Source organism: Gobio gobio, assembly GCF_949357685.1.
Source record: "Gobio gobio genome assembly, chromosome: 20".
NCBI classification, from domain to species: domain Eukaryota; kingdom Metazoa; phylum Chordata; class Actinopteri; order Cypriniformes; family Gobionidae; genus Gobio; species Gobio gobio.
In genome coordinates, this window is record NC_137113.1 from 17,878,217 (window position 1) to 17,902,741 (window position 24,525).

The 24,525-nt window shown below is 38.4% G+C and overlaps 2 protein-coding genes across 4 annotated transcripts in view; one reads left to right on the forward strand and one right to left on the reverse strand.

Moving 5' to 3' along the window:
* Window positions 1-18,541, forward strand: part of vwa2 (von Willebrand factor A domain containing 2) — a 34,674-nt gene extending 16,133 nt beyond the window's left edge. Inside the window, exons 6-14 of one of the 2 annotated variants that reach the window (XM_079845472.1) lie at window positions 1,208-1,402; window positions 3,195-3,328; window positions 3,414-3,543; window positions 5,098-5,153; window positions 5,237-5,344; window positions 7,684-8,262; window positions 10,456-11,007; window positions 11,089-11,211; window positions 16,452-18,541. In XM_079845472.1, the coding sequence (XP_079701598.1) occupies window positions 1,208-1,402; window positions 3,195-3,328; window positions 3,414-3,543; window positions 5,098-5,153; window positions 5,237-5,344; window positions 7,684-8,262; window positions 10,456-11,007; window positions 11,089-11,211; window positions 16,452-16,591 (2,017 nt within the window). In that variant the 3' untranslated portion in view covers window positions 16,592-18,541. The remainder of the gene's footprint in view (window positions 1-1,207; window positions 1,403-3,194; window positions 3,329-3,413; window positions 3,544-5,097; window positions 5,154-5,236; window positions 5,345-7,683; window positions 8,263-10,455; window positions 11,008-11,088; window positions 11,212-16,451) is intronic. The other variant, XM_079845473.1, reaches the window with a different exon arrangement.
* A 104-nt stretch (window positions 18,542-18,645) lies between these two features.
* The window catches only part of afap1l2 (actin filament associated protein 1-like 2), a 51,272-nt gene continuing 45,392 nt past the window's right edge, over window positions 18,646-24,525 (reverse strand). Inside the window, exons 15-19 of one of the 2 annotated variants that reach the window (XM_079845470.1) lie at window positions 21,819-22,101; window positions 21,528-21,698; window positions 21,101-21,288; window positions 19,981-20,124; window positions 18,646-19,273 (exon numbers count right to left, since the gene is read on the reverse strand). In XM_079845470.1, coding sequence (XP_079701596.1) covers window positions 19,247-19,273; window positions 19,981-20,124; window positions 21,101-21,288; window positions 21,528-21,698; window positions 21,819-22,101 — 813 coding nt within the window. In that variant the 3' untranslated portion in view covers window positions 18,646-19,246. Of the gene's footprint in view, window positions 19,274-19,980; window positions 20,125-21,100; window positions 21,289-21,527; window positions 21,702-21,818; window positions 22,102-24,525 lie in introns of both variants that reach the window. The other variant, XM_079845469.1, reaches the window with a different exon arrangement.

Sequence of the window (24,525 nt, forward strand, 5' to 3'; positions counted from 1 at the left end):
TGTATTTCAGCACTGCATAAAGAAGCATTGTCAGTAGTTGACAGTGAAAAATATAGCTGTTATAGTGTAGTTTAGAAAGTTACTCATGAAACTGTATTTTAATTATTATTACCTCATCCTAATTTCTGTAATGTGAAATAATAATGATATAATATATAAATCTTAAGTAGAATACTTTTCATTTATTTAATTGATGTAATTGTAATTTAAAAATATTTATATTGTTTGTTTTACTGTCTTTATGCTGGTTTAAAAATAACAAAAAACTATTACAAGAATTATAGCAATGAGAATCACTATTAAAAATATTGAGAATTACGTATATACACCTACATGTATTGGTGATTTTACATTTTTAAAAATAGTATATGTATATATATGGTTTGAGGAGCTCAATGAGTTTGAGGTGTTGACTTGGCCTCCGAATTCCCCAGATCTCAAACCAATCGAGCATCTGTGGGATGTGCTGAACAAACAAGTCCGATCCATCCTCGCAATAAACAGGACTTAAACTGACCTTCTGTATAAGATCACTCTGATTGGTGACCTTGAAATAGTGCATAATCTTCAATATTTCTTCAGTTTACATCATCATTTTCCATTAATCTAGAATAGAATAGATATTTAACCCTACATTTTCATTGTGCTGCTCCAGACTTTTGGACCCCCATTCTATGTCAGAAAAAAAGTGATATTATCATTCTTTTGTTGTGATTTGGTTGCTATTCCTACATCAACTTCTTAATCAACTGGCCAGTTAACCATTAACTCCAATTTATGTATCAAATGTTAATTTATGAAGTATCAACTCAAAGATAAATATGTAGTCTGCGTGAACCTGCGAGTGCTGTGACTAGTTTAGGTTTCATCATGCAAGGTTCTTTAAGGACACAGTGGACTGAAGGGAACTAAAGGCTTCTGTGTTATCCTAAGACTTCTGAGGGGCCGCTGTAGTTAAATTAATGAGATTAGAGCAGAGGCAGTCATGGAAAACTTGCTGCCAGACTGTCCTCTTCATTGTGCAGTGTGATGTTGACTGTGCAGCTCTGGGTAACAGGTTTACTGTTCTCCACAGTGAAGGTGTGACTTGCCACAAAGATCAGTAATAAAGACTGGAGTATCATGTCACAGTAGTTCGCTTTGATATTCTAAACTCTCAGTTTTATGTCTTAAAAATGTGAAAAGTCTGTCTCTTTCTCTCGTTCAGAGGTGGAAGCACACAGACAGGTCTGGCGTTGAAGTTCGTTCTGAGGAAGGGGTTTTCCGGTGGACGCAATTCCACAGTGCCACGTGTCGTCGTCCTCTTATCTGACGGAAAGTCCCAGGGGGCAGTGCAGCTGGCTGCCTCGGAGCTCAAGCTGTCTGGAATGGCTCTGTTTGCCGTGGGGATCCGTTACCCAAGGTAACACACAACATTTGCACTGACTTCAATCATGGAATAAAACCTTCACATCTCTAATTACCCGCTTCAACAAAACCTGTCAGGAACATTTCCAGGTAATATTTCAACCAACCCATCCCCCCAAAAAAAACAAAAACAAAAAAACATTACGCTTAAAGGGAATTAAGCATATTTTTAGAACCAAAATGTCCTAAATATTTTTCACTGCAATTTTGTACTGCAAAAATTGGACTTGAGTATCTAATTTTAATTTATTGCAAAGAAAAGACTATAATAGCAATTAATCAGATCTAGCATAAAAGTTTGTAAATATATAATTTATGTGTGTGTTTGTGTACAGTTGTGCTCAAAATTATTAATACCCTTGGTAAATATGACTAAAGAAGGCTCAAATCAGAATCAAAAATATTGTGAATTACGAAACAAAAACATTTTTTGTATTTTTTAAGGATGTTTGGGAAAAAATGTGCTGACTTTACATGAAAATAATGTCACAAAAAACAGAGCTGGTCTTCATTTTCTTTACGCAAAATATATTTAATTTTTTTAATTTTGGGTCAAATGTTGTCAAAATTGTATTGCTTTATATTTACTTTGTGTCCTTGGTAATACTCTGTCAATAACACTGAACTGATACTTTAATATATACCATGGTGCTGTACAATATAACAATAATGATGTACCATTGTATTTACTGTGCATGGTACTTCAAGGTATGGTGAAGAATACTATAGGAATTACATCATTTTTTTGTAAGAAATTACAAACAATGATAATACCATGGTACTTTTGTGTGCTTTTCTGTTAGTGATTGTTTTGAAACATTTTGCAGGGACAGGTGCGGTCATATTTGAAATGTTTTCAGCTCCATTAGTCAGTGAACTGATGTGCTGACAGCTCTCAGACACAGTGCCACACTAACAGGTGTGTTATTGCACACTAAAAGGCTGCTGACAGCATGGATGTGTGTTGTTACTGTTAGTTAGGCTGCAGGTAGCATAATATCTGTCTTCTCTCTTTATATTGAGGCTTTATGGCAGCTTCCCAACAGGTGCAGGAGGAAGAGAGAATCTCAGTGGATAAACTCACCTTAACGGCCATATCTAACAGCTGGTAGTCTAACAGTGTTGTGTTTGGGTGGATTACTGTGACATTTGGATGAATGAAACCCCTCAGAGCTCTTGCAGCACCATATGCTCTGCCAGCTCTAAATGTATCGGCAGAATTTTACTGCGCCATATGTTCTGTAATATAAATCTGGAATTTTTCAGCAATTAAATGAATCAAAAGTGACAGTAAATACATTTATAATGTTACAAAAAAACAAAACAACGTATCATGGTTTTCACAAAAAAAATGTTCAGCATGTTTCTTGAGCACCAAATCAGCATATTAGAATGATTTCTGAAGGATCATGTGACACGGAAGATTCAGCTTTGCCATCACAGAAATAAATTATATTTTATACCTTTATAAATTATATTTAACATATTCAAATAGTTATTTTAAATTAATAATATTTCACAATATTACTATTTTACCGTATTTTTTTTAAATATAAAAGTGAGAGCCTAAGAGACTTCTTTCCACAACATAAAAAACGACCCTAAACTTTTAAAAAGCTGTGTATCATCATGTTATTTTTTTTATTAAATATGTCATAATTGTCCCTAGTGCCTGGCAGATATCATTAAAAAAAGATATGGTCCAATATAACCAGTCAGAAAACATAGCCAAGACAAATGTGTTTTTTTGTATGGCGCTTTACAGAAAATTGTCTTTCTCTTGGAAGGTGGGAAGAGCTCCGTGAATTGGCGAGCAGCCCTTCGGATGCTCACGTGTTCTTCGCGGAGCACTTCAGTGATGCTGTTAATGGATTATTCACCAGCCTCACCACCTCCTCCGTCTGCACTGCCGTGCCTTCAGGTAAAAAAACTCACCTGTGACTCAATCAACAACGGCATTTGGGTATATGAGCAGCGAGTGACGTTTCCTACACTGATCTCTGCAGGGTGTAAGGTGGAGTCTTACCCGTGCGTGCAGAAAACCCTGGAGACGGTAAAAGAGCTTCAGGGGAACTTCATGTGCTGGAAAGGGTCCAAGGGATACTCACCATACACATCCCTCTGCCCTCATTACAGGTAAATGACATGGATTGAACCGCATGGGTCTTGACTCTCACTATGTTTATTCCATGGGTTGGTGAAAACCATCCGTCTGACACATGCAGAATGACCTGTCAAAATTACCTTAATGTATATTGACTCTCTTTCTCACCATTATACACCAGCATCTATCATTAGTCACAGAGATGCCTCAGGTCTGAACTTATTTGTATCATATTGTGTGTTTTTCATCTTTTGAAACATCGCAGGCTCATATTCATGGCCTGAGGTGAAACATAAAGGAGATCATTAACAGAAATGTATGAAATGAAACTGGTTTCACATTGTCTAACAAAAAGAATATATAAATGATTCCTTTTGAGGTTTCATGGCCTGAGGTGAAACATAAAGGAGTTCATTATCAGAAATGTGAAACTGGTTTCACATTGTCTTAAAGAAACCATGACCCAAAAATAATATATGCTTTAGTAATAATAAAAATAATAAAGTGTATTATTATTATTAGTGGTTGGCCATTATCGGCGTTAACGTTCTGCGTTAACGTGAGACTCTTATCGGGCGATAAAAAAAATATCACCGTTAATCTATTCTCAAAGTTGGGTTGGGAGCTGGGTCTATACTACACAAGCTATGATGACTTTCACCTTGATATTTTAGCGCGGATGTATACCTAACCGAATTGCACTGTAGGGGGCGAGAGAACGAGTCTTCGACCCTGTGTGTATGCCTATTAGTGTCAAAAATATATGTATCACGCTATGTATCGATACTGAAATATCTGAAACGATACAATACTCAGTATCGATATCAGCTGCGCTCGCCTCTCCTCTCCGACCGACAGCGAGTTGACACGCACCCCCGCCTGCTCTCATTCAGTCCGTTTAATCCTCTGAACATGGCGAACGGGTGTTCTGCTGGATTTTTCCTCATGACAGCGTGTTAGTATTGGTGTGACCGGTCTGAATTTTGCGCGGGGTTGCACATAACATTAATTCTACTAATTCCCGCAGATTTCGTGCTCGCATCTGAAGCGCACACACACATACCGTAATAAAGATGCCTCTGACATACAAGTGCCTTTTTCTATCTTATTAATGGTCAAATACACTCAAAAATATCTCAATGCCCATCTTGGTGAGTTTTAACGTAAACACAGTCAAAACCAGCTCACAGGAACAGTGGGATCCATGCGTGCGTCAGGTCTTAAAGGGACAGAAGTTATTTATTATTCAAACTACAAAAAGACAAACGATCACTTACGAGTACACATATTCTGAATGTCTTCGGCAGAATTTAAATGAGCCATTTTAATCTAGATTAATTCCAAGATTACAGTGAGATTAATCTAGATTTAAAAAAATTATCTATGCCCACCACTAATTATTATTAATAATCATTTTGAGGTTTAATGGCCTGAGGTGAAACATAAAGATTATAATAATAATAATAATACACTTTTTAATTATTATCATTATTATTATTATTCATTTTGAGGTTTAATGGCCTGAGGTGAAACATAAAGTAGTTCAGAGATGTGTGGAGTGAAACTGGATTCACATTATTTTACAGGTATAACAAAGTTTACAGGCAGCACCCCGTTGTCTGTCATAGAACTATCTGTCCAGGTAAGACCTACAAATCAGAATAATTAATAATGAATATTTAATTCCATAATCATCAGAATTTGATTCATTGCCTCTCCCTTCAGACCCCTGTGACTCTCAGCCCTGTCAGAACGGGGGGACGTGTATATCTGAGGGACTGGAGAAATACCGCTGCGAGTGTCCCACAGGCTACGGCAGTGACCCCAATTGTGGTAAGTTCACATTCATGTGCCTCTGTTCCCACACTACCAAGCATCTAATGAGCTCTCCCTGTCTCACATTCACTGCGACCTGTGAGTGTTTTGTTTTGGTGGGTTTGGTTGGTTTGTATGCGTGTGTGGGAGTTGTCACAAACAGCTCATGGTTTCACGTTACAGTGGGGGTCAGCTTTCGGGGCTAGGTCATGGTTGACTGAAATATACCTCAGAGGTCTTATGTCCTTCAGATGAAAGAGACACTCTAATTATGGCTGTTTACACCTGGTATTAAGCTGCGTTTTTGGTCGTTCGAATCACAAGTAGAGGAGGGAGACACATACCACATACCTGGTGTTTTAATCTGTCTCTTTTGTCAACTTTTAACTTCACTTTTCATCTCCAAATGCTTCTAAAGCAGGGGTTTTCAAACTTTATGATGCCAGGGACCCCCAAATACGATGAATCTTTCATGAGGAACCCCCGTCCTAAATTCCATCTTTTTTTATGAAAAAACATTTAAACTGTTAGATAAATTGGTGTGACATTATAAATACAAAATATTGTTTCCAAACTTAATAAATTGGCTATACTTAAAGGGTTAGTTCACCCAAAAATGAAAATTCTGTCATTAATTACTTACCCTCATGTCGTTCGACACCCGTCAGACCTCCGTTCATCTTCGGAACAGAAATGAAGATATTTTAGTTGAAATCTGATGCCTCTGAAAGTCCTCCATTGGCTCAATGGTACTCTACACTCTCAAGACCCTTAAAAGGTACTAAAGACGTCGTTACAAAGTCCATCTCACTACAGTGGTTCTAAAATAACTTTATGAATCGGCGAGAATAGTTTTTGTGCGCAAAAAAACCCTAAATAACGACTTACATAGTGATGACGATTTCAAAACAAAGCATCATGAAGCTTCGAAGCGTTATGAATCACTGAGTCGATTCAGCGGTTTGAATCGCCAAATTTCAGCAGTTTGGCGGTTTGACACGCTATCCGAATCATCATTCGGCTCAGTGATTCATAACGCTTCGAAGCTTCATGATGCTTTGTTTTGAAATCGTCATCACTATGTAAGTCGTTATTTAGGGGTTTTTTTGCACACAAAAACTATTGTCGCCGCTTCATAAAGTTATTGTAGAACCACTGTAATGAGATGGACTTTGTAACGACGTCTTTAGTACCTTTTAAGGGTCTTGAGAGTGTAGAGTACCATTGAGCCAATGGAGGACTTTCAGAGCCATCAGATTTCAACTAAAATATCTTAATTTCTGTTCCGAAGATGAACGGAGGTCTGACGGGTGTCGAACGACATGAGGGTAAGTAATTAATGACAGAATGCCGTTATTGATACCTACAATAATGCCAATGCATCAATACACACATCAAAGCAAATATTTTTTTATTGCCAAAGTATCAACATTAACAACAAAAGCAGTGACAATTTAAAAAAAAATAATAATTATAAAATCAAATTATTGTAATAATTAATATTATTATTATTATTGTTGTTTTACAAATAGTTAAAAATACAAATACATTTAAAAAATATGGTAAAATAATATCTTAGAGACATTTTTTGATTGTCTGCATTACATGTGGTTGCTGTTGTCAACAGCTGTAAAATAATAATTGTATATATTATTTAGGGTGAAATAAATCTGAAGTGAATAATATCGCAATAATAGTGCCATTATTTGATTGTCTGCATTACATGTGGTTGCTGTTGTCAACAGCTGTAAAATGACCAACCACATTTGTTTTAATTTGATATATTATTTAGGGTGAAATAAATAATATCTCAACAATAGTGCCATAATTAAACATTAGCAAAAACATTAAAGAAAAAATGATTGTAGAATGAGTGTAGAGTTAATTCTGACCACACAAATATACATGTATTTTCTAGATGGGGCTGGCATAGTTTCCTAAATGAGATTCAAAGAAGCTGTCATCAGTCTCCATGAGTTCCATTGTAACACTGACATAGAATCTTCCGGCCAATCAGAACACGATGATACGCATAACCTCCTTCTGTCAGTCAGTGTGAATGACATCACAGGCAGGGGTTAGATCAGATGACCCCTCTTACCTGCAGAGTGAGAGATGGATCTCTTTGTTTGTTTATGCTCTTCATAAATGAATTTTTGCATGTGTTAATGGGTAAAGGAGAGCAGAGGCCCTACGCCCTCTCCTCCTTAAACAATGTCTCATATGAACCTAACTAAAGTCTAAAATAAACACAAGATAATGCAGAAGGGGTGTGTTAAGCATGTTCTTTAGATCTGAGAATGGAATCTAAATGTACGTCAATCAAAAAGGCTCTTAACCGTGTCCTCTTTTTCCAGCTCCCATTCTGAGTTTCGACTGCTCCGTGGATGTGCTCTTCCTGGTCGAGGGCTCCTCTGCTCTTACATTAGAGGGTTTCTTGCGCTTCAAGTCCTTCCTGAAGCGTTTCATGCAGGCTGTTCTGAGCTCCGACACCCCTGTAAAGATGGGGTTGGCCCAGTATGGCAGCGATGTGAAGATCGAGGCCAAAATTGGGGAGCACAGAGACCCGGCAAAGCTGATCCAGACTGTTGAGCGTCTGCAGTATCGTGGTGGGCAGGCCAAGGCTGGAAACGCCCTTCGCTACATCACACAAAATGGCTTCCAGAGCACACCTGTGTTTGCAGACGTTCAGGACGACCTGCCGCGAGTGGTAGTGCTGCTCACAGGGACGCCCTCAGCGGACCCTGTGGTGGAGCCAGCGAAGTACGCACGGGACAGGGAGATCTTCATCATCGGTGTAGCGCCAGAAGGGATGAAGGCTGAAATAAACAACATAACAGGAAACCCCCAGCGCACCATCACATACCAGTCACCCGACAGATTGAGCGCTAAGATCCCAGATCTAAGAGCCAAAATTTGCAGTGTCGACAACCAGGGTAGAGATCCGAACCATTCTTCATTGTCACCACTGTACTTCTTGTACCTCAAGGAATAGTTCACCCATCATTTTTAAACGAATTAGTCATTATTTCCTTTCTTTAGTGAGAATGTTTTGCGTTTTCCATCTAATGGACCCTTTTCACAGACTGATGAAAATGCATAAAAATGTGCATCGTTACGATAATTAATCGATCTTAATCAAAACATACTGCTGACAAAAATGAAGAGACAAAGATAACACTATATTGCCAAAAGTTTTGGGACGCCTGCCTTTACATGCACATGAACTTTAATGACATCCCATTCTTAATCCGTAGGGTTTAATATGGAGTTGACCCACCCTTTGCAGCAATAACAGCTTCAACTCTTCTGGGAAGGTTTTCCACAAGGTTTAGGAGTGTGTTTATGGAAATTTTTGACCATTCTTCTAGAAGCGCATTTGTGAGGTCAGGCACTGATGTCGACAAGAAGGCCTGGCTCGCAGTTTCTGCTCTAATTCATCCCAAAGATGTTCTATCGGGTTGAGGTCAGGACTCTGAGCAGGCCAGTCAAGTTCCTCCAAACCAAACTCGCTCATCCATGTCTTTATGGACCTTGATTTGTGCACTGGTGCTCATCCATATTGGAAAAGGAAGGGGCCATCCCCAAAATGTTCCCACAAAGTTAGGAGCATGAAATTGTCCAAAATGTTTTGGTATACTGAAGCATTAAGAGTTTCTTTCGCTGGAACTAAGGGGCCAAGCCCAACCCCTGAAAAACAATCCCACCCCATAATCCCCCATCCACCAAACTTTACACTTGGGACAATGGAGTTCGTTTTCCTGGCAACCGCCAAACCCAGACTCGCCCATCGGATTGCCAGACAGAGAAGCGTGATTGGTCACTCCAAAGAACACGTCTCCTCTGCTCTAGAGTCCAGTGATGGCATGCTTTACACCGCTGCATCTGGCACTTTGCACTGCACTTGGTGGTGTAAGGCTTGGATGCAGCTGCTCGCCCATGGAAACCCATTCCATGAAGCTCTCTACGCACTGTTCTTGAGCTAATCTGAAGGCCACATGAAGTTTGGAGGTCTGTAGTTATTGACTCTGCAAAGTTGAAAGTTGGCAACTTCTGTGCACTGTGTGCCTCAGCATGCGCTGACCCTGCTGTGTGATTTTACGTGGCCTACCACTTCGTGGCTGAGTTGCTGTTGTTCCCAATTGCTTACACATTGTTATAATACCACTAACAGTTGACCATGGAATATTTAGTAGTGAGGAAATTTCACAAATGGACTTATTGCACAGGTGGCAACCTATCACAGTACCACGCTTGAATTCACTGAGCTCCTGAGAGCGACCCATTCTTTCACAAATGTTTGTAGAAGTGTCTGTATGCCTAGGTGCTTGATTTCATACACCTGTGGCCATGGAAGTGATTGGAACACCTGAATTCAATAATTTGGAGGGGTGTCCCAATACTTTTGGCAATATAGTGTATTAACAATACACTTCCAGAGTTTTTCTAGAAAAATCTAGAAAGAATATGATTGTTTATATTTCAATCATAATCAGTAATGTCTGGGATTTACCTGCTTGAGCTACACAAACACAACATTTCTTGGGAGAACGCTTAGTTTCTTGTGAAGTGCAAAACTTCTGCAAAATGTGTTAGCGAAAACTTTTCTCGGGGGAACAAAAAGTTTGCAAGCAAAGGTTTTGTGAGCAAAGGCCAAAGTTTTACGAGCGAATGCAAAAGCTGTGTAAGTGAACAGTTTTTTCAGGGGAATGCAAACCTTTTGTGAAACTTTGGATAATTAAAATTTTGAGCGAAGGCAAAAGTTTTGTCAGTGAATGCTAAGGTTTTGTGAGTGGACAAAGTTTGTCAGGGAAACAGAAAAACTTTTGAAAGAAAAAGCAAAAGCATCAACATATTTATCAAATTTCTAAAAAATGTTCCCCATCACCATGTCCCTTGTGCTACAATAGCAAGCCACAATGATCCCACAATCCAATGAATTCCCAATGGACAAAATGAAGTCTCACCTTACATTTTTTCTTGTTGGAGAAGCCGATTCACTCGGATAACTTCTGTTACATGCCGACAATATTCCAAAACCGATCTTTTGAGGGGTGAACTATTCCTTTCAGTTTGGTTGTTTTTTGTTTTTTTTTACTTTTATACTAAAGCCTTTTTGTCTTTGTTAGGCTGTCTGGGTCAATCTCTGGACCTTGTTTTTGTGCTGGACGCCTCCAGTGGTGTAGGCAAGGACAATTTCGTCCACCTTCAGGACTTTGTTCGGAGCACCTCAGTGCAGTTTGACATCAATCGCGATGTGGCTCAGGTGGGACTAGTGGTTTATGGGAGGCGGCCCGTCACAGTCTTTGACCTGGACAAGCATGACTCGGGCTCTGCTGTGCTGAAGGCAGTGGGAGATGCTGCTTTTCTGGGTGGGAAGGCCTCTACAGGTTCAGCCCTGCTCCATGTGCTCTCCCAAAGCCTGACGGTGGGGAAAGGAGCACGACCTGGAGTCAACAAGGCTGTGGTGGTGCTGACTAATGGGATTGGTGCAGAGGATGCAGCGGTGCCTGCACAGAAGATTCGTGATAGCGGAGTGTCAGTGTTTGTGATCGGCATCGGGGACATACAGCAAGAGGTTCTCTTCCGCATCGCCGGCTCTGAGGATCACATGATCTCTGTGCCTTCGTATGAAGACCTGAAATACTCTGAGGATGTGCTGGTACAGATGGTGTGTGCAGGTAAGCGCACTAATAATACACTTTGAAAACATATATTCATCTCTGATGCATTCAAATTCTACTGTGGCTCGCTTTCTACAGACGTAAAGAAATCTGTTAACTTGTGCAGTCCAAACCCCTGTATGAATGATGGCATCTGTGTGCTACTCAACGGCAGCTACCGCTGTGAATGCCGTGGATGGAAGGGTCCACACTGCGAAACACGTAAGTACCAGTAACTACTAATTAGTCTTTGTACTAGTAATGGATATTCTTTTTTCCCTGTATATGGAAATTGACAAGTATGTAGGTATTTAAAAAAAAAAAAAATTAAATTAAAACAATATACAGCAATTTCAGCATCATTACTCCAGTCTTCAGTGTCACATGATTCTTCAGAAATCATTCTAATATGCTGATTTGCTGCTCAAGAAACATTTATTATTATTATCAATGTTGAAAATAGTTGTGCTGCTTAATATTTTTGTGGAAACCATGATACATTGTTTTTTTTTCATGATTCTATGATGAATATAAAATTCAAAAGAACAACATTTATTCGATTTTTTTTTTTTTTTTTTAGATATAACTTTTCTTTATTCCTTTTTTAAAACTTTTTAAGTTTGTCATATATATATATACTCACCTAAAGGATTATTAGAAACACCTGTTCAATTTCTCATTAATGCAATTATCTAATCAACCAATCACATGGCAGTTGCTTCAATGCATTTAGGTCAAGACAATCTCCTGAACTCCAAACTGAATGTCAGAATGGGAAAGAAAGGTGATTTAAGCAATTTTGAGAGTGGCATGGTTGTTGGTGCCAGACGGGCCGGTCTGAGTATTTCACAATCTGCTCAGTTACTGGGATTTTCACGCACAACCATTTCTAGGGTTTACAAAGAATGGTGTGAAAAGGGAAAAACATCCAGTATGCGGCAGTCCTGTGGGCGAAAATGCCTTGTTGATGCTAGAGGTCAGAGGAGAATGGGCCGACTGATTCAAGCTGATAGAAGAGCAACTTTGACTGAAATAACCACTCGTTACAAACGAGGTATGCAGCAAAGCATTTGTGAAGCCACAACACGCACAACCTTGAGGCGGATGGGCAACAACAGCAGAAGACCCCACCAGGTACCACTCATCTCCACTACAAATAGGAAAAAGAGGCTACAATTTGCACGACCTCACCAAAATTGGACAGTTGAAGACTGGAAAAATGTTGCCTGGTCTGATGAGTCTCGATTTCTGTTGAGACATTCAGATGGTAGAGTCAGAATTTGGCGTAAACAGAATGAGAACATGGATCCATCATGCCTTGTTACCACTGTGCAGGCTGGTGGTGGTGGTATAATGGTGTGGGGGATGTTTTCTTGGCACACTTTAGGCCCCTTAGTGCCAATTGGGCATCGTTTAAATGCCACGGCCTACCTGAGCATTGTTTCTGACCATGTCCATCCCTTTATGACCACCATGTACCCATCCTCTGATGGCTACTTCCAGCAGGATAATGCACCATGGCACAAAGCTCGAATCATTTCAAATTGGTTTCTTGAACATGACAATGAGTTCACTAAACTAAAATGCCCCCCACAGCAGAGGTGGACAGTAACGAAATACATTTACTTGAGTACTGTACTTAAGTACACTTTTTGAGTATCTGTACTTTACTGAAGTATTATTTTTTAGGGAAACTTTTACTTTAACTTCACTACATCTGAAAGACAAATATCGTACTTTTTACTCCACTACATTTCTATAAAGGTCTTCGAAGTCAAAAGTCGTTTCTGTAGCAGCTTTGCAAGTCAGTGGATGATATTTTGTTTAGTTTTTTTGAGAATAGCCTATAAGTAATCACTTTTGTAGGGTCATTATTTCCCAAAAATGTTTAAACACTGATCAGTTTATAGCAAAATGGAGGAAGACGGTTCCTCGGCACAGTGTGTGCACCCATGGCCATACTAGAAAGTAAGTTTCAGTTTTCTGAAAAGATTAAAGATTAGTTTCGTTGGCATAAACTTGATGAATGTCTCATAAAATGTTCAAAAACGTAAATGTCAGGGAGAAAGAGAAGCATAGACATATGGATGATGAACTCAGTTCAGTTTGTTTTTTGTGCCTCTGAGATGAGCACGAGTACTGATTACAGCTTTCGTTTGTGTTTTTTTCGCACTTAAACAGACTAAAACACACAAAATGTCAAAATTTTCATTTTGGAAAGTATTCACGTAAACAAAGTTGATTATGTCATAAGTGAACGTAAACAGTTGGGGGAATATCGGATGTGTATCAGTGTGTAGGATTTGTGCATTCTGCCTTAAAGTGACAGCAGCTTTATAACTTTATACAAGTATTTAAATGAGTTCAAGATAGTCGTATGCTAGCATGTCGGATAGAGCATCACTGACTGGCTTAAACCACCATGATGGATATAGCGTGCATTCATACAACAATGCAACAATAATAAAATAATGCATTGACATAAAAAAGGAAATGTACTTAAGTACTTTTATAAACAAGGACTTCTGTACTTTTACTTAAGTAAAAATGGTTTTTTACAACTTTCACTTGTAACGGAGTAATATTTGACCAGTGGTACTTTTACTTTTACTTGAGTAATGGAGTTGTGTAGTTTGTCCAGCTCTGCCCCACAGTCACCAGATCTCAACCCAATAGAGCATCTTTGGGATGTGGTGGAACGGGAGCTTCATGCCCTTGATGTGCATCCCACAAATCTCCATCAACTGCAAGATGCTATCCTATCAATATGGGCCAACATTTCTAAAGAATGCTTTCAGCACCTTGTTGAATCAATGCCACGTAGATTTAAGGCAGTTCTGAAGGCGAAAGGGGGTCAAACTCAGTATTAGTATGGTGTTCCTAATAATCCTTTAGGTGAGTGTATATACTTGTTTCCACATTCTGAAACTTTATTCAACTATATTTTTCTCACCCCAATGGATTTTTTGTCTTAAGCATGAATCTAACAATAAAGGATTTTTTCCCTTAAAGGCACAGTATGTAAGTTTCACCACTAGAGGTCGCTTATTCAAAACAAAGGGCGTAGCTTGATGATGCTGTGAATTAGTGTGGAATCATGGGAGTTGTAGTCTTGACTCTTCACCTCCACAGCCGATGGAAAGGAATCCGACGGACTCGGGCAGAAATCATGTTCATGAATGAGTGAATGTATTAAAGTTTTATTAAAGGCACAATATGTAAGATTTTTGGATTAAAATATCCAAAAACCACTAGAACAATGTTATATATTTTGTTGACTTGTGTACTTACATTATCCCAAATGTTTCCAAGAATGTTTAAATCCAGAGAAATAAGCAATTTTAACCAGGACACTGACCGTGTGTCACCAATCAGTGACATCATACCCGCATTACCTTATATTATATGTTTTATTATACAGAAGAGCAACTGTTTGGATACATTCATTGACAGAAAACCAATCATTGTTGTAGCTCAACACAGTTAGTCTTATTGTTTAAATCTCGTTTTCTTGATTTACTGTGAGTACCATGTTTTACCATGCCTAATAGCGACGAAAAATTACATATTGTGGCTTTAACCTTACGATGGTATGAAGCTGGATGCGCCGAGAGCCCTTGGGAGCGAATGCTATTGAGCGAGACCTGTACGAAACAGCGGTCTCTGAGCTTTTATTATGCTTATGCTGCAGTCGCCACTTCCGCTCTTTTCGTTGCGTATGTGGGGTAACACAGTGCTGTTTTACATGGTTAGAACATTCATACTAAATACATTTGAGTGTGTTTAAAGTTAAGTTAAAACAACAGGAGGACAAAATGACTGTTGCTAAATGACATGCAATTAATTAAAGGTCCCGTTTTTCGTGTTTTTTTTTTAAGCTTTGATTGTGTTTACAGTGTGCAATATAACATGTGTTCATGTTTCATGTGTAAAAAAACAGTATTTTTCACACAATTTACTTATCTGTATACCGCTGTTTTCACTGTCCTGAGAATTTCCTTGTTCTATGAAGTCCCTCCAGAAATGCGTAACGAGTTCTGATTGTGCCAGTGGTTCCCGTGTTGTGATTCGACAGCAGCTTAGGGCACGTTGCCTGGGAAGGTCACGCCTCTTACCATAACGGGGAGATGAACGCGCTCAAACTACAGCCCCTGAAGGCCAAACAAAGGTGATTTGACTCCGGGATGAAAATAACAGCGTCTGAACGACATGGCGACAAACGCAACCGAACCGAACGCAACACTTCCTCTTCTCCACGAGGGAGCAACAAGACCACGCCCCCTTTTTGCGTATTCTTGTGGGCGGAGGTTAGTCGACAAACTGTTCTACTGACGTAATTAAAGCAGGAAGTACCAGGATGTAGTCCAGACCGGCCGTTCGCTGTAGGCTTTGAAAGGGAACTTCTGTTAAATAAAATATCTCGCTTGGCATTGAACTTTGAGCTTTATAATTTTACAGGTATTATTTATGCTCTAACAGCAACATTACACACTAACTAAAGTTTGAAAAATGGGATCACGAAGAACAGGACCTTTAAAAAATATTCTATGATGGAGGAAGCTCTCCATCTCTCTGATTATGCTTTATTAGCCACTTGACGAAATATCGGATGTGACGTCATTGACAAGGACATGGTCCGTAACACTGTTTAAATCCAGAGAAATCAGCTATTTTAACCATTGTTTGAAACGTTTGGGATAATGTAAGTACACAGGTCAACAAAATATATAACATGGTTCTAGTGGTTTTTGGATATTATAATCTAAAAATCTTACATATTGTGCCTTTAAGCATGAATCTTTATATTGTTTAAGAAAAAAAATCCATTGGATATATATATATATATATATATATGTAAATATCCAAGCATTCTTACAAGGTAAATTTACTTGCTTTCATATTCTGCATCTTCATTCAGGTATATTTTTCATACCCCAATGGATTTTTTTATATATATATATACATATATATACAGTATATATACAGTATATATATTTTGCAATGCAAATCTTGGCTGAATCCGAAATCACCCCCTAAACCGTCAATCACTATTCCCTACTTTAGTCCACTAATACAATTCACTTGAAGGAGTGAATGAAAACAAGTGAGTGAAGTCGGACAGCCGCTGTGTTTACATCGGCTGTACACTAGTTATTGCAGTGCAATGTTGGATAGAATGAGTGGACTCAATAACGTCAACTATGGTTTCGGACACCACTACAAATGGCTGTCCCCTCAAATAGTGCCCTATTTAAGGGTATAGGGGGCAATTTCCAATTGTATTATTTAACCCATCCTATAACAAATTAAAATGGCTTCACACATTGGCTTATGTTGCTCAATATGTTTTGTTCATTTTTCTGTGCCCGCTGGATGGGTCATAATTTTGGTGTTTTCAGAATGAATGGTTGGCAGGGTATATTTAGGTGTCTTGATTTATGTATTTGTGTGAACTTTTTCAGGAAGCAGAGAGCAGCCATCCAGAGGAGACCTCCCTAAACCTGCAGGCCTGAGGCGCCGTCCGCACAAGAGTGAAAAAGAGCTGCTGCAGCGCTATAGGGAGCACCGCCGGAGACACGCGTCCCGAAAACAGCACAGATAAAGAGAAAACACAACTCTTACATGAACAGAGACACAGCTCAGCAATGGGTTCAAATTCTACAATTCACTCTGGTGTAAACACACAATCCAGACGACACTCCAGTCCATCCATTTCATGAATTTTGTAAATGCGCTTAAATTAGGACTTTTTTTATTCATATTCATAAAGGGATAGTTCACCCAAAAACAAAATGTTTATGTTTATCTGCTTACCCCCAGGGCATCCAAGATGTAGGTGTCTTTGTTTCTTCAGTAGAACACAAATGAAGATTTTGAACTCCAACCGTTGCCATCTGTCAGTCGTATAATGCATGTGAATAGGGATTTTTTAGAGTATGAGAGCAATGAGAGTAAAAACACATAGACATACGAATCCATATTAAACCATGCGGCTCGTGGCGACACATTGATTGATGTCTTAAGACACGAAACAATCAGTTTCTGCGAGAAACCGAACAGTATTTGTTATTTTTTTACCTATTATCAGACGAATGTCATCTTGTTTTCCCAGCGCCATAACTTCCGCCGAATAAGGTCAAAATACTGGCGCGATCAAGGATATATATACGTAGATGCCTCATTCGACCGATCCACGCAGACACTAATGAGGTATCTATGTATATATCTATGATCGTGCCGGTATTTTGCATGTATTTTGACCTATTCGCCGGAAGCGATGGCGCGGGGACGGCTGATGCAGAGCTACAGAAAAAAATGGAATCAATTTTTAAATATGGACATTTTACTTACACAAACGCATCGATTTGCTTCAAAAGGCCTTTATTAACACCCTGGAGCTGCGTGGAGCACGTTATTTGACGGACAGATGCATTTTTTATGGACTTCAAAAACAGAGCAACTATTACTGCTATTATAATGTTTGGATTAGCCAGAACATTTTTAATATAGCTCAGATTTTATACGTCTGAAAGAAGAATGTCATATACACCTTGGATGACTTGAGGGTGAGTAAATCATGGGCTAATTTTCATTTTTGGGTGAACTATCCCTTCAACTCTTTCCCCGCCATTGACAGAATTTTCCGGCAATCCATGTTTTTACTGTTATACAGTAGGGGGCACTATTAAGCATCTACACAAAAGAGTAGAGAATCTCTGGATCAAAACAGGCAAAAAACAAGCAATAAAAGCATTGATTATGCATGTTGGAGTCTGACAAAATCACGATTTTCTCAGGTTTTTGTGAAACACCCACATTCAAGTGTTGCATGAAGCTAAAATAAAATGCTTTGTTTGTTTTGTTTAAAAGCAGAGGTTCTTTTCTTTCTTTTGATATATTGCATGTTCATATATTCACACAATAAAATAATCTGGGGGCCATGAAAATATTGTGAAAATGATTTGGCGGTGGCTGGCAACTTTTTAAAGGTGCAGTGTGTAATATTTATGCGGAAAACTATGTTTTCAGTTGTGTATAAAGACCTTACATAATGAACCGTTATGTTTTTATTCCCTCAAGGAAGTCACCATTTAATGCCGCCATGTTTCTACAGTAGCCCTAAACGGACAAACTGCTCTACAGAGCGCTATCTACTCTCTGCTGTCTCAGACGACATCTTTGTCCTGTGTCGGCCACCGTAGCTTCTCTATGTGCTTCGAAAGGGAGGGGTGAGCGGTGGCCGTTTGCAATTCGCAACCTCACCACTACATGCCGCTTAAATTTACACAGTGCACTTTTAAAAAATGCTGGTGGGGAAATAGTTAAGGGATTTTGATGCAGTTTGTATTGATTATTCAGCACTGAAGACCCTTTATAAACATGTTTTCTGTCTGAGATTTGGACTTGTGATCTGTCATATTGAAAAATCCTTGTGTAACAGAAAGCCTCATGTTAGAGGCTTATTGACCATATTTATTTTTTTAATCAGCAACAGATATGCATTTGTCTTTTGAAAAGCTATTAAATTGTTTTCCAGAACTTTGTCTAACTCAAACACTTTCTAGTTTTTTAGTATTGTTTTGGTTCCACCTACTAGGGGAAAAATACAGTTCTGTTTTCTGCCATTTGAAAGCAGGATGCCCTATGCATGAATATGCATTGTTGTCAGTACAAACTTTTATTTGAATAAAAAGTGCATGTTTCAGCTAGCGTACAGTAACAAATCGGAAAAAAAAAACACTGAACGGATATGTAATATATATTCACATCTTGGTTACCAGCATACATGAACCAAGCTACAATGTACCAGATGTACCAAATGGCTGATTTAAGGTCTTGAATCTAAATGTTTCCATATAAAAATAGTGGTTCTCAAAGCTCTCCTAAACTCTTTTTGGTCTCTTCTCAAGCTTGTGAAACATTCATCACACACTGTGCACACCACTGGAAGAGTCATTTCAATCATTACCCTCCTTTCTCTTACATAAAAACTTGAATAGATTTAAAATCTGTTGTTGTCCAGTGGCGTTATTTGGCAGGGAACAGAAAATATCGTCTTGGATCAGCTGCCTGCATGCACCCAGTACCGTCTCAGCCTCTGATTGCAGAGAAGCAGGGAGGAGTGGAGGGTGATGTATCAGAGGGGCGGAGCCTGCAGGTCATTGGACACACCCTCTTTCCCTCCCTGCCTGAAGCATTTGCCTTAGCAGTCCTTTGAGCTTTGGCTAAAAAGTCTATTTGCGCCCGCTATTCACACCTAGGTTGTGGATTTTTTCTCCCATTCCTGCAGAGAGAGAGAGAATGACATCTCAGGCAATAGGCTAACACAGGAACAAAGAAAAGATGACCAAAAATCATCTATACATTCATATAAACACGCTACCATTCAAAAGTTTAGGGTCAGTAATATATTTTAAAGAAATTAATAGTTTTATTCAGCAATAAATTGACGGTAAAGACGTTTTACATTGATAGATGAACTTTACTCATCAAATTATCTTAAGCAGCTCAACTGTTTTCAACATTGATAATAATGTTTCTTGAGCAGCAACTCATTTCTAAAAGATCATGTGACACAAGAAAACTCAGCTTTGCCATCACACATTTAAATATTTTATAATATTAGTTATCAGTTCTTTTTTGTACCAATATTTCACAATATCACTGTTTTACTGTATTTGTGAGCAAATAAACGGAGTCTTGGTGAGCATAAGAGATTTCTTTCAAAAACATTTTAAAATCTTAGCGACCCCAAACTTTTGAATGTTAGTATATTACTGTCCTTTACATGGTACTTCAATGTACTTCCAAGAATGCAATGGAATTACCATGGTGGTACATGTCCAAAAATCATGGTAATTAGTAGTTTTCTGTTGTGTACAGTTGCTTTGATTGAGAAATTAATGTATTTTTATAAATCATAAATGTCATGAAGTCATAAAAAAAGCTAAGCTCTCTGTTAGAACGATGGGTGCCTAAGTGGACTCTGACCTTGGCCTTCTGCATAACGTTTCCTTTGTTGGGTGCCATGATGGACAGGGGTCTGTTCTTCAGCGCTGTGGCAGAGTTCACGGGTGAATCTCCATTGTTGGTGGGTGTACTTGGAGCAGGACTGGTGACAGGTGCCATCTTGGGCTACAAACAAAAACAGTACAAGTCAGCTTGTGTAGTTCAAATATCGAGTACAATAATAAAAATAAATTAAAACACAGAAAAGAACACAGTGGCATTCTTAACTATCATGAATTGTACCACCTAGTACGCTTATGTCTAGGTTTGCAATTCACGTTTTGGAACTAAGACTTATTCATGTTTTTGAAAGAAGTCTCTTGTGCTCACCACCAAATCTGCGTTTATTTGATCAGATATACACTAATTAATGTAATATTGTGAAATAACGGTTTTCTACGTTAATATATTTTAAAATACAATTTATTCCTGTGATGGTAAAGCTGAATTTTCAGCATCATTCCTGCAGTCTTCAGTGTCACATGATCCTTCAATCATTCTTATATGCTGATTTGGTGCTCAAGAAACATTTATTATTATTATCACTGTTTAAGATGCGTTATGAATCAGCGAGTCGAATCATGATTCGGATCGCGTGTCAAACCGCCAAACTGCTGAAATCACGTGACTGGCGATCCAAACCGCTGAATCGACTCACTGATTCATAACGCTTCGAAGCTTCATGATGCCGTGTTTTGAAATCGGTCATCACTATGTAAGTCGTTATTTAGGTTTTTTTGCGCACAAAAAATATTCTTGTCGCTTCATAAAGTTATTGTAGAACCACTGTAGTGAGATGGACTTTGTAACGACGTCTTTAGTACCTTTTATGGGTCTTGAGAGTGTAAAGTGCATTGTGCCAATGGAGGCCTTTCTGAGCCATCGGATTTCAACTAAAATATCTTCATTTGTGTTCCGAAGATGAACGGAGGTGATGGTAACGACATGAGGGTAAGTAATTAATGACAGAATTTTCATTTTTGGGTGAACTAACTTTTTAATGTAAAAAAAAAAGGTATAATATTAAAAAAATGCATCTCCCTACACAAAGTGCATGAAAAGAGCCAGGCAAAAACCGAATTGCTGTTGTCTTTATACTAACCGTTAAAGTTTCCAGTACACTGCTATCTACCGTGGTGCCCAGTGTAAAAGGTCCAGCTTCCACTTTTCTCAAACTCTCCTTCACCTCCATCAAGCTAAGCTCCACCTCCACCCGTCGACGCTCTGCCTCACGACATATCTCCTCCATCTGCTTCAGACGAGCCTCCAGAGAGGCCTGCTGAGTGGGGTCTATGTAATTGTAAACCATAATCAAAAGCATTTATTAGCATTTTACAAGCACATTGACATTATGGTGTAACAGTATCTCAATATTATATAAAAGTATATCAAGTATTGTATTTGCAAATGGTAGGCATACAAATGATCCAAAGTTAGAACAACATAAGGATTAGTAAAAGTTTTTTAGTGAACTATTGCTTCAACACATGAGTGTTCCCTAACATGACCACTGGGTGGCACTGCAGTACCTTGGCAGGAGCTTAGCTCTTCTTTCACCTCTCGTCTGTCCTTCCTCAGTGTGGCCAGAATGTTTTTAACCTCCTCCCTCTCTCGCTCCAGCCGGTCTCTATCGTCGGTGTAACGCCGCACGTCGGCCTCTGTCCTGTTCTTCCCTAATTTAACCTCAACCGACCCCGGGCCTGCTAGACAGGAGAGAACGTGTAGTCATGACCTACATTCACATACTGCGCACTTGAGTGCATGGTTGGGAAAACACAGCAGGATAAATAAATAAAAGTTTTACAGCAGAAGGCCCTCACCTGCAGGAGAGAACTTGAGCCTATCGAGAAGTCTATCAGCGCTGACGGCTCTTCCTCTGGAGGTGGGCGGACTCTGGGGCGTCTTTGCAGACGACGTCTGGGGTAGGGATTGTGTTTGGAGTAACAGAGAGGCCCTCTTTTGGCTTTCCTGACTAAGGAAACTGATTTTTTGAGTCTGGACGAGCAGATTGGGGACTGGAGAGGGATCTGCGTCCACTCTGGGGGCTACAGGTGGAGGGTCCAGGTTCTCTGTGCTTCTCAGTAATGAGGTTTCGTATACAGGCTGTTTCAGAACAGACAAACATTCAGCAAACATTGGCCTTAACACATTCATCTTATTTATAATTCCTAAATTGTCTTCGTAACACAAATTAAACTATCATTTTAAAACTAAAGTACACAATCCACTGACGTACATCTGAGTGTAGCAGATTATTGATGAAGAAAGATGTAGGACAGGAACTTGTTTCCAGTGTTGGGGGTAACTCATTACAAGTAACTTGAGTTACGTAATCAGATTACTTTTTCAAGTAACTAGTAAAGTAACGCATTATTTTTTAAAATGTACAACAAAAGTTACTTTGTTTTCCCATGTATTGACTTAAAGCTCCCAATATTGAGACAAACCGTAAGTGCAGAGGCGTTGTGTTTCATGATGGTTATTGTAGTTCTTTACTAAATGTGAGCATGCATTTACTAATCTCACTTGCGCAAAAAAAGATTCAGTATTCCTCAAAATGAATCAAATCAGTGATATGCAAAATCAGATTACTATGCAAACCTCAAAAACTTAAATATGTTAAATAAAACAAAAATTGTATGCATTTAATCTACCTTTATTGACCAATGTACTTGCTGCTGACCTTCGATGATCCAGTTAAACCAAGCAAAAACGACTTTCGATTTTTTGTTTTTATCTCCTGCATCCTATTCTTCCGTTATCCAGAATGGCAGCAGATCTGAAAGGTTTGTTTGAGCTGCGCCCTCTACTGTACACGCGTGATTGTGCAGTTCCTTCAGCCTGAGGCATTACTTTTCTTAAAAAGTAACCTAAGTAACGTAATTAGTTACTTTTTAAGGAGTAACGCAATATTGTAATGCATTACTTTTTAAAGTAACTTGGGTTACTTTACTTTTTAAAGTAACCCAACACTGCTTGTTTCTATCCATTGGCTGACGAGGTCAAAAGAAAAAAAAGAAAAAAAAAGATTCATACATGGAGAGACCAGGGCCCGTATTCATAAAGAATCTTAATGCAAAGAGTAGCTCCTAGGGACAAAATTCTAAGAAAATTCTTAGAAATGTGGGCGTTTACTCTTAAAATCAACTAAAAAATCCTAGTAAAGAAAAAAGTAATTCAGAAAGCATCTTAACCCTTAAAAGAGGTCTTAAGATCAAATTTGTTAGGAGCACGGACGAGGACTTTTAAGAGGCTTAAGAGTTTCTTTAGCAGCGGAGAAAATGGCAGAAAGACGAAGAGGGAGAAGAAATGTGTTGCAGACAATGGATGACGGTGACTTAATAAGACGCTATAGATTAGATCGTGTAGGGATCATGTTTGTTGCATTAAATCCAACTTTCAAACCACCATTTAAATAGACATGCCAGCAATCAGTGTAATTGGAAAGAGTGGAACAATGTTTATAATTCTAAGCCAATCAAATACCTTAGGAAATTAACAGCATGGTAAATAATAAAAGGATTTATATTCAATTCAAATGTATTTGTATAGTGCTTTTCACGATACATATCATTTGTATTTATTTATATATATATATATATATATAAAAAAAAAAAAAAAAAAAAAAAAAAAAAAATTATATTATATATATATATATATATATATATATATATACACATATATATATACACATATATATATACACATATATATAATGTGTGTGTGTGTGAGTGAGAGAGAACGGTAAAATAGGACAATTTGCACTTGTAATTTCAAAGTGAAGGTTTAGAATAGACCCTATACTTAAAAGCGCTCCTTTTTGGACAACTAACCAATCACAGTCTTCAAAAGACTGTGTCATACGTAGCAACGGGGTCAGCCCCGCCTCTTCACTAAGATAAAAGTTTTTGTATTTTCCTTGCTCAGAGTTGCTCTCAGATCGGTCCTGAATAGCTCTTAAGCTAAGACTCCTACGTAAAAGTTTTTAAGCTAAATTAGGAGTTTTCTGAGAGGACTCTTAGAATCTTTATGAATACGGGCCCAGATCTTTAAAAATTAGGGGTGTAACAATATATTGTGTCACAATATATCGCAATACAAAAATGCAACAATATGTATCGTGGATAGTGACAATCTGTATCGTGTATAGTTTACCCAAAATATCATTTGTATGTGTGAGGGGAAAAAAAATTCCAAGTTTTAGTGTACTACATTATACTACTATATATAATGTTGAATATAATGTATAATAATGCAATGTGGGAATATGTGTGGGTTGTGGTGATGCCAAATGTCTTATGTTATCAGTAAAAAGTGGCCTACATTATTTTAAATATATCTAATTAGTGAGTGCAAGCATATTCGTCTTAAACAATTCAGTATTTTCAGCTTCAGAATCATGAAAGTTCACCCCCAATGTAATAACAAATTTAGCATTTAAATCAACAGTAAATCTTTTGTTAACCTTTTACCATATGTCTTGGAATATCGCAATAATATCGTATTGTGAGTTCAGTATCGTGATAT